Source organism: Helobdella robusta (assembly GCF_000326865.2).
Source record: "Helobdella robusta unplaced genomic scaffold HELROscaffold_47, whole genome shotgun sequence".
Taxonomy (NCBI): domain Eukaryota; kingdom Metazoa; phylum Annelida; class Clitellata; order Rhynchobdellida; family Glossiphoniidae; genus Helobdella; species Helobdella robusta.
In genome coordinates this window covers 351008-360503 of record NW_008705176.1, presented here as the reverse complement: position 1 = coordinate 360503, position 9496 = coordinate 351008, and the positions used below count along the sequence as shown (strand labels likewise).

The 9496-nt window shown below is 29.9% G+C and overlaps 2 protein-coding genes across 2 annotated transcripts; both read left to right on the top strand.

Annotated features, from left to right (window-relative positions):
* Nucleotides 1–2712: 2712 nt before the first annotated feature.
* On the top strand, nucleotides 2713–4521 carry HELRODRAFT_178291 (hypothetical protein; the record flags this gene model as incomplete). Its single annotated transcript, XM_009026429.1, has 5 exons — nucleotides 2713–2731; nucleotides 3386–3472; nucleotides 3567–3638; nucleotides 4082–4323; nucleotides 4396–4521. 5 exons carry the CDS (start codon nucleotides 2713–2715, stop codon nucleotides 4519–4521), a joined length of 546 nt encoding a protein of 181 aa, XP_009024677.1.
* A 2266-nt stretch (nucleotides 4522–6787) lies between these two features.
* HELRODRAFT_178290 (hypothetical protein) lies at nucleotides 6788–8066 on the top strand (the record flags this gene model as incomplete). Its single annotated transcript, XM_009026428.1, has 4 exons — nucleotides 6788–6808; nucleotides 7347–7476; nucleotides 7694–7771; nucleotides 7975–8066. 4 exons carry the CDS (start codon nucleotides 6788–6790, stop codon nucleotides 8064–8066), a joined length of 321 nt encoding a protein of 106 aa, XP_009024676.1.
* Nucleotides 8067–9496: the final 1430 nt, after the last annotated feature.

The window sequence follows — 9496 nt, the reverse complement described above, 5'->3', positions numbered from 1 at the left end:
AAGAGAGAGAGAGAGAGAGAGAGAGAGAGAAAGAGAGAGAGAGAGAGAAGCAGAGAAATTGAAAGATAATGAAATTATATTTTGATTTTCAATCGTTTTGCGCCGCTAAGATAACTTCCTGGTCATTAGGTTATAATCTATGTATTTATAAGATGTGTGTATGTGTAGAATATAATGTGTGTGTGCTTGTTTGTGTGTGTGTATTTATTTTGTGTGTGTGTATTTATTTTGTGTGTGTGTGTGTTTGTTTGTTTGTAAATGTGTGTGTGTGTGTGTGTGTGTGTGTAGGTATGTGTTTGGGTATTCCTTTTTTTGTATAGATATATTTATTTGGTTTGAACACATATTTTGTTAAACTTGATGGAGTTTACCAGGTTGTTTTTTTTTCTTTTTCAAGTGTGTGTGTGTGTTTGTTTGTTGTGTGTGTGTTTGTTGTGTTTGTGTGTGTGTGTTGTTTGTGTGTGTTCTTAAACTTCTGATAAATGTAGTCAAGAGAGAGTTATAAAAATGAAAACGAAATATTCAACATAAACAGTATAAAATAGACTATGCTTTCCTATGTTATAGAACATTAGTGGCGCGACTGACTTCGAGCAAGCAAATCATGTTCTAAATAACAAAAGACTACTACTATACACACACATAAAGCTCTCATTGTGTTAATAATAAAATTGAAATAACATTTAAAATTTGAAATAAAGTAATTGAGGATTAAATTGTAGAAAAATTATTTGCACGGACACAACTTAAACGAACACCGCAACGACAAATAACAACACATCTATATGGAATTCGATTCAGATACACATAGATACACATGCAGATAAACAACAACACACAGGCACACAAACAAACAAACAACAAAATACATCAAACATAAACAACAAAACGCACGCATAAACAATATTGCTTTTAAACAAATACACACACATACACAGCAACTGGTGTTGCATACATCCTCATCAAAATCATATAATATATAATCATCAAATACATAACTGCATGACTTAAACACACATACAAAGGTGTAAACATAAAAATAAACATACACACGCATAACCCACAGTACACGAGCACGCACATGCATACAAACAAACAAACAAACAAACACACACACACACACTGATAACTCAGTTGATTGCTTTTTATATAAGTAATATTTTCATGATACTTTTGCCATACTGTGATTGTAGTCAATCATTATTTTAATATTAAATTCAATTTCTGTACAGATGTTTATGTCAACAACGTATCAATGAATGAACGAACGAACGAATGAGTGAGTGAATAAGTGAATGAATGAACGAAAAAAACAAATAAATTAATAAATGAATGAAAGAACAAATAAAGCAAGTTTGAAAACCAAATAATATAAGAGGGAGTAACTAGTTAAGATTTTCACTTACAGATGAATGAATGGACAAATTTAACGAATTTTCATTTGAAAAATTTTCTCTGTTAAAAGATGACTAAATGTCTGAAGTTATTGATACTAGTAAACTGATGTTCTACACTAGGATTGATTTTACGGTTGTCAAGACTTCATCGAGTCTGCAAGTAGGTGATTTTTTTGCGGGCTAACTTCAACTTATGTATATTTAAAAATCTAAATAAAATATTTTGTTGTTAATTATGAAAATTTATTAAAACAATTTTTAGCTAGAGGTAGGAAAAGTTATTTATAGAAAAATGGATTTTACAAAAAATAAATTTTATTTTGTTTCAAGTTTCTTTTATGGAATGAGAATTAAAAAGATGTCATTCGCATATATTCCAATGCAATATATGACTAACTGTGATTTTAATACTGTCTTCTTCAAGTGCAACGAGTTTAAATAAAGTCAAAATTAGACAATTAAACAAGTTATTACGTATAAAATTTTTTTTATTACTCATTTTCTAAATTGATCAAAGATTTCAAATTTTCAAAAACTTTATAAAAAATATTTTTTACGATTTGACATTTTACGAAAACTCAAAGCCCGATGACGAAGTAGAGAAGGAAGTCGTCGGTGGAAGGACGGCCCTGTTGTGTGTGATGGGGAGTACCGGAGTGGCCAGTGTCGTTACCACAGTTCTGCTGCTTAGTGTCTTCTTTACAGGTAGGTGGTTGCAAGTTACAATATTTATTTTGATTATTTATCGATAATTTATTTTTATCTTTATTTATTCAAATTCGTTCATATAAAATTTTTCGGAGGGCAATTTATATGACTTTATTTGAACTGTATTGGAAAAGTTCTCAGATAGTGAAGGTTTATTGGAAGTTAATAGGAGTAAACATAATAAAAAATAAAACACTTGGATCGATCGAGGAGTTAGTTCAATTAATCAAAGTGCCATGTGTCAAGCTGTTGTTGTGTTACAGAATGACCTCGTTCGAGATAACAGGTGATCTTTATGTATTTTGGTGTGCTGATTTCAAATACCATATCCATTTTGAACAGAAAACTACCATATCTATTTTGATCAGAAAACTACCATATACATTTTGACCAGATAACTAGGTAAAAAACTAATCGACATTAACATTGTAATGTTAAAACAAACTACTTTGGTAATGCCGGTAAACATTAACAACACAGAAAACCGATACTCAGTATGTAATCTGCATAAACACTATATGAATGTATAAAAAGCATTTTACAAAAAATAAGATATAACGAGCATTGGCGGGTGTTATGTGCTAACCTGAAAATCATACCCCTAAAAATGGAGCACAGCTATCAAGGTTGTTGAAAGGTAGATAAAGATAGACAAGGTAGATCGGCTACTGTTGGCACGTACAGCGTGACGTAAAAAATTTCAAGTAAAAAATCATAGAAAAGATAATTTCCTTCTATTAATTGAATTTTATTTTTTCAGTAGATAGAAGAAATAAATGAATGAAACTATACTTAGATTTTATTTTCTATGTTTTTACATTGTATTGATATTATCCGATCATATTTTTTATAAATTATAACAATCCAACAGTTAATTAATTGATTTATTATGAAAAATTTTTCATTGTACATTAATGTTAACTTACTTGAGAGGATTGTCAGTAACAGGATTGTCATTTCTGCAAGAGCTTGACGTTTTACATAATTTCTGATTTTAAATTTAGAACCAGCCTCACTCAAACATATAAAATCAACAAGAATACTTGAGTCAGACGAATTTGTTTTTCATATTTAGCCCAATGCTACCATACGCCATGTTTATACATCTTAGAGCCATAATGGCACGAATGTTTAACTATATAACAACAATGTGATATGTAAGCACTTAGGCGCGAAGCATCATCTGCATGACATAGAGTAAATATTTGTATTATGAATAAAATTCCTCTTAGAAATTATTTCTAATGGGTAAATCAACAAATTTTACCCCATTCCATCAGCATCTTCTCAACTTCAGCAGAATTCAACAACGACAATTAATTCAACAATGGTAGCTGCTGATTCAGCATTAATTTCAAAATTAATAGGTTGGTAAAATGGAAAAAAATTCATTTCGTTAAAATTTTAAATAACTAAAAAGTCATCATCATTAGCAAACCACTCAAACAAATAAACAAACAGTTACATCGGCAGCCACTTCATTGTCCACAGCAACTTCCTTTTCAACGAACTCAGTGGCAACGACACCAGATCGTATGTTAAAATAAATATTTTAACAGTTCTCTCTCTCTCTCTCTCTCTCTCTCTCTCTCTCTAAAAAAGAATAATTTTTTCTGGCAATTATTCATTATTTAATTTATTTGTAATATATTTAAGTGGCATCAACACACAGTAAATGCGCGTAAAATGATGTATCACACACACATTGCTGCATAAACATGTATTATATATAAATCAATTTTTTCACATTTAACGTTTTATTTTTTTTGTTTCCACCATCCAGCTTGTTAATAGGTTGGAGGAAATTATTTCCTCAATAATTTAATTTCCTCTTTTTGTTGAGGTCACGACTGCATTGACAGCATGCATAATATAAGTTTTATTTAATTCTCCACTGTAAATTTCATGTCATTAGCGATATAATCTAATTAAAAAAGATCACATATATACACTATAACATTTTAATTCTTTTCTAGCTTGCATAATATTCAATGCCACGTACCTCTACCCCCCGAGAAATACTAATATAAAAAATGTTGGCGGCATTTACATTGTTCCAGAAAACAGTCCAATGGTTTTCTACAACGCCTCAACTAATTGGACGGTGGTGAACTTGATTGTGGGCATGGAAAACGTTCAAACGTTCAATTTGACGGTGTATAAGTCTTTGACAGTTCCCACGTATCAACAATGGCTGTTAACTCCTCCAAATGATACAGTCAGTTATCATTCATTGATAGCATGCATAATCAATTTTAATCTATGAATATAAGTCTTATTTTCCTTTCAGAGCAAAAGAGTTGAATACATTACGAACGGAAACTATGTGATGAACAAACTTGAATTTATTTATACACCTCACGATGCTACTCAAATAACTAAAATCAATATGACCATTGATGTTAAAATTTGCTGAGAAAACATTTTTTGTAACATTGTTTAATACAATGTTTCAAAAAAATAAATAAAATAGTTGAAGATGCTACTTGCTACCATATTTTATTTAATAGGTATTCTGTTAATTTTAAACAATTTTACAAAATGAAATTTAACTTGCGAGAAAAGAAAATGAATGATGAGTAAAGAAGAAGCGAAGAGAGAAAAATAGCAGAAATGAAAATCAATGAGAAAAAGAAAGAATGAAAGAGAGCGAGAGAGAGAACGAGAGAGAGAGAAAGAGAGAGAAAGAGAGAGAGAGAGAGAAAGAGTAAGATTGTATAAGGTTAAACAGTCAATGTGTGGTGGTCCTCATGAGAAAAAAAATAGAAGAGCTGGGGACTTTGATTTTTATAAGCACCACAAAATCAGAACAAAATGATTCCGTAATTTTGATTAGCCCACTTGCGTTAAATAAGAAAGCAATTACTATAAGCTCGTGCAGTGCAATGCAAACAAGTTAGAGATCACGTTGTGCTTATAATTTGACACTAAGACATCACGCTCGGTTATGTAGCGACATATCAAAATGTATTTTGGATTTGAAGCTCACGATTTGCAACATTGTCGCATTCATTTCAATTCGACTGCTGTTCACTGCTGTTTGAAAGCACTAGCACGATTTTACGTTACTATATAAAGTACTGGTTATTGTTTCGTTTTGTTACGTCTGTTGTTGTTGATTTTGGGGGGATTTTTTCAATATTCAAACATTTAAATAATTATAATAATAAAATTTCATGATTTTTTTGTTATTTTAACTCCGATGTTTACGCTGTTACTTGCCTGTTGAGCGTGCAACAGTCAAATTCTTCCGTGTTAACATAATTTATCCTAAAAATTTGAATATGTTAATCAAATGTTAGCAAAGCATCAACCATCAATTATTTAGTAGTAAAGATTGTTTACATGAAATAAAAATGTCATCAACTGTATCTCAACTCTGGCTTGAATAGTTATTGGAAGTGAAAATAATAGCGAAAATATTTTAACAATATGAAAAGTAAAACTTATTTAGTCAAAATTTTATAGTTTTTTTTAAAAAGTAAGTATTTAAACGTAATAAGAGTATCATTTAGTTATTATAGAATTAAAATTATGAAATGAATAGATTGAATTCAATGCTGAATATTGATAAGTTAAGATGGTTCAAATTTTCCGAAGAGGAATTCTATTATATAAACTCATTTATTTCTATTTCTTGCAGATAAATCTCTATATTATACAAAATTTTTGAAATGATTAAAATGTTTTTACAAAATAGGATAAAATTAGAGATTTAGTTCTTAAAATTTGTTCCATTGAGCATAGGATGATCACGGTCTAAATGCTACAAAAACTTTAACATTTTCCACTTTGATTCGTCATCTAACTCACGTTCTGTGTTACAAAGCACATGAAAAATTATAAAATAATGACTCAACACAACTTTGAGTTTGATCAAATTTTTGAGAAAATAATATCTTTGTTTGCAGACTTAATATAAAAATCAATCAATAACAAAAAAACAATCACATTAAAAATTCGTGCCGTTGAATTTAGCATCTTTATTATATATAACATCTTATTCCAGAATAACAATCCCACTTGTATGAATTTGTCATAACATACAAGTGGGTTGCATAGGTTTGCTAATGTTTGATCATCTGTGTATAAGGATAGTAGGAGACAGTTCAACAACAAAGGCTGGTCTGAGCTCAGTTCAAGCAAGAAGTTACAGGTTGATCAAACCCCCATATATGCTATAACATCCTCATCTAAAAATTAACATACATACATGTTAAACACGGGACAGATGAATTCTGTAGAATGCATTCTATTTATAAAATTGTTAAATGATTTCGTTTTTGTTTACTACTACTGTACAATTGCAACAATAACTGAAGTAAATTCAACAAGAGCTACTTGTATTGTAACAGGTAAGATATATTTAGTGACTATTTTCAACAACAATATTTTAGAAAAAAACCGTGTTTTTTGAGTTTAGTGTTATCTAATTTAATGAAATTAGCAGCTTGGGGTTCTAAGATAGAACAAACAAAAAGAAATATATCGCAAATTATAAAACTTTTTAAAACCCATTAAAAACTGTAGTGACAGCTTAATTTGCGGATGTTAAATAAATTAACTTTTAATTGAATAAATTAACTATTGATGAAGATAATAATTAGAGATTAATTAATTGATTAATATAAACAAATCTAGTAATTAAAGATCAATTAATTTTAATTGAAATCTTGTTGAAAATGGCAACGGTGAATATACAGGTTAGTTTTCTTTTTTTTTACAAAAATATTGATAAACTTGAAAAAAAACTTAATGTAAAGTGGTAAACGTGTTTGAATTAATGTTTCCTTTATCTTTTAAGAATAATTTTTGTTAGATTCAAAAAATATTTCCAAGTTTTCGAACATTTTCGTGTTATTCCTTAATGAAGTGGATGGAATATTTAGCATATTTGCGGCTCCAATGTGGCTTGGCAAGAAAGGAAACACAAGATACAATAAATTATGCCTAATTTTTTAAATCTAGTAATTTAATCATTTTTTCACCAATTGTAGTTGGTATAAATTTTTGCGAACAAAAAGTTTAAAAAATTTTTGTTTTCAAAATTTTTCAAATTTGTTCTGATTTGATCATGCCAAAACAAAACATTATTGAACTATAGAATTAACATACTTATTTAATTATCTAATTAAACAACACCAATACCCAAATGATCATCACGTTTATGTACTTTTTGATTTAATTATATGGATTAATTAAACTTTTTTCTAATAAAATTATAAAAAATAAATATCGTAGGGTACTGCAGCAGTGGATGCAGTAGAGGAGACAGTTAACGGCGGAAGGACGGCCCTGTTGTGGGTAATGGGGAGCGCCGGGGTGGCCACTGTCCTCACCACTGTTGTGGTGCTCAGTGTCATTACTACAGGTTAATTTCATTATAAATCTCGATTTCAATTATTGTAATTTTCTTGAAAAATTCCCCAGAAGTTCTATCATTATTTATTTATCAAAAAATACAAACTAAATCAACATAAAATAAAACTTATTTAGATTAAACATTAGGAGACTAAAAAAACATTCAAAAACCTCTCCAGTTTGATTCTTCATTTGAAACGCTAACGTAATTTTATTTCATTCATTAGCAAGCAGCATCTTATCAAATAGTGCAACGAATATGACTCTTTCAACTGCAACGACGCCAATGACAACAGCAGCACCAGGTTTGTAAAATCAACCGGAAACTTTTTTTCACTCCCCATCATATCGTCAAATAATAAATTACTTAATTCATCAATTACAGTTTTTTGTTCTCAGCAAATATTTTTCTCTGAACTTTTTTATAAAACGAGAATTTGTGCATTATGAGTATACATTGCATTGCGTTGTAGATTTGTAAAGCGCTTCTATTGAACTATCTTCAAAGGCGCGATAATTGTGCATCGTTTTTTTGAAAAAAAAATGATGTTTCAAGCCGCTTCTAAAGGCGTCACGACCGATGCCAGGGATGACTTTTAAATCAACCGGCAATGAGTTCCAGGTCCTGGCATCTGCAACTGAAAACTTATACAATATACGATAGGCAGATCGTATCCGATTGTAACCAAAACCGAGCACTTAATCTTTGAACAGCCATGCCAACCACGATTTAACGTTGTGATTTTTGAATTATTCGTATAATAAGCTCAGTAGAAAGCTCGTCTAACTAAGTAAGAATGTTTTTTTGGCTGTTAGTTGCTTTAAAAAATAATAAATCATTCAAGATTTTGTAACGTTATTTTAACAGAAAGTATATTTTAAAACTGTAACTTCACTGCAATATTTCAAGTTAACAAATCATTATAAATTTAAATTATATTGAGAAAGATTAAATCTTTAAAATATTTACATTATTTACTATTAATATTTGCTCTAAACAGCAGATTGTGAAATGTTGAATGCATGTATGTATGGGTTTTAAGCACACACGCGGGTATAATATAAGTACCGTTTTGTTTTTAGCATTTAATATTTCAAATTTTTACTATAAACATTATGAATTTGAGGAAAAAATTTGAAATTATGGCAGATTCATTAATTTTCTTATGATTTAATGTACCATGCATTTCTTGTTAGAAAATGAAAATTTTGTAAACAAAAATAAAATGATAGAACAATTTTTACGACAACTACCCCAACGACAGTTATGGTTTACAGCAGTGCGACGACTATTGCATCAACAACCGCAGATTGTTAGTTGCTTTTGTTAAGTTTTATGTTTTATATTAAAACATTATGATTTATAATATACATTTATTTTCTTTGGACCAAGTGTTCTTTGCTTTGTATGTAACTTCACTTTTACTTTTCTGTTGATCCGGTTGATAATAAACAAGTCGAGAACGTTGCAAAGTTTATTTCTTGTCTATTAATGTCTTTCAATATTGTATCAATTAATTAAGCGATCTACGTAATAAGAAATTTAACAGGTTATGGGACCCAGATAACGTTTTTCTTAATTAATTGATTTGACGAAGAAAATTTAGAATAAAGAAATTTCTTTTCCTTTGTGAAGACTGAAGTGAAGAGAAAGCACGTGCTTCTTCATTCCCTGAAATTCGATATTTTGCTTCTAATTAAAAGGTAAACTTGAAAGACAAGGAAGAAATGGATTTAAAGCTTCAAATAAAGCAGTTAAGTTGCGCAGCCGATTGGCCCATTTGGAAACGTCGTGTTCGAGATTTCATGGACTACCATGAGGGCGCACTTGATGTGATTGATGGGAAGTTGTCGAAACCAGAATTACTAGAAAACCAAACAGAGCAACAGGCAAAAGATTTTAAAAATAAATCAGATCTGTTTAGAAAGGCAAACAGTTATGCCAAATCAGTAATTGCAAATGCAGTCACAGAAGATACATACCAAAAGATAATGGACAAGAACACAGCGTTGAAGTTGGGAGGAATAAA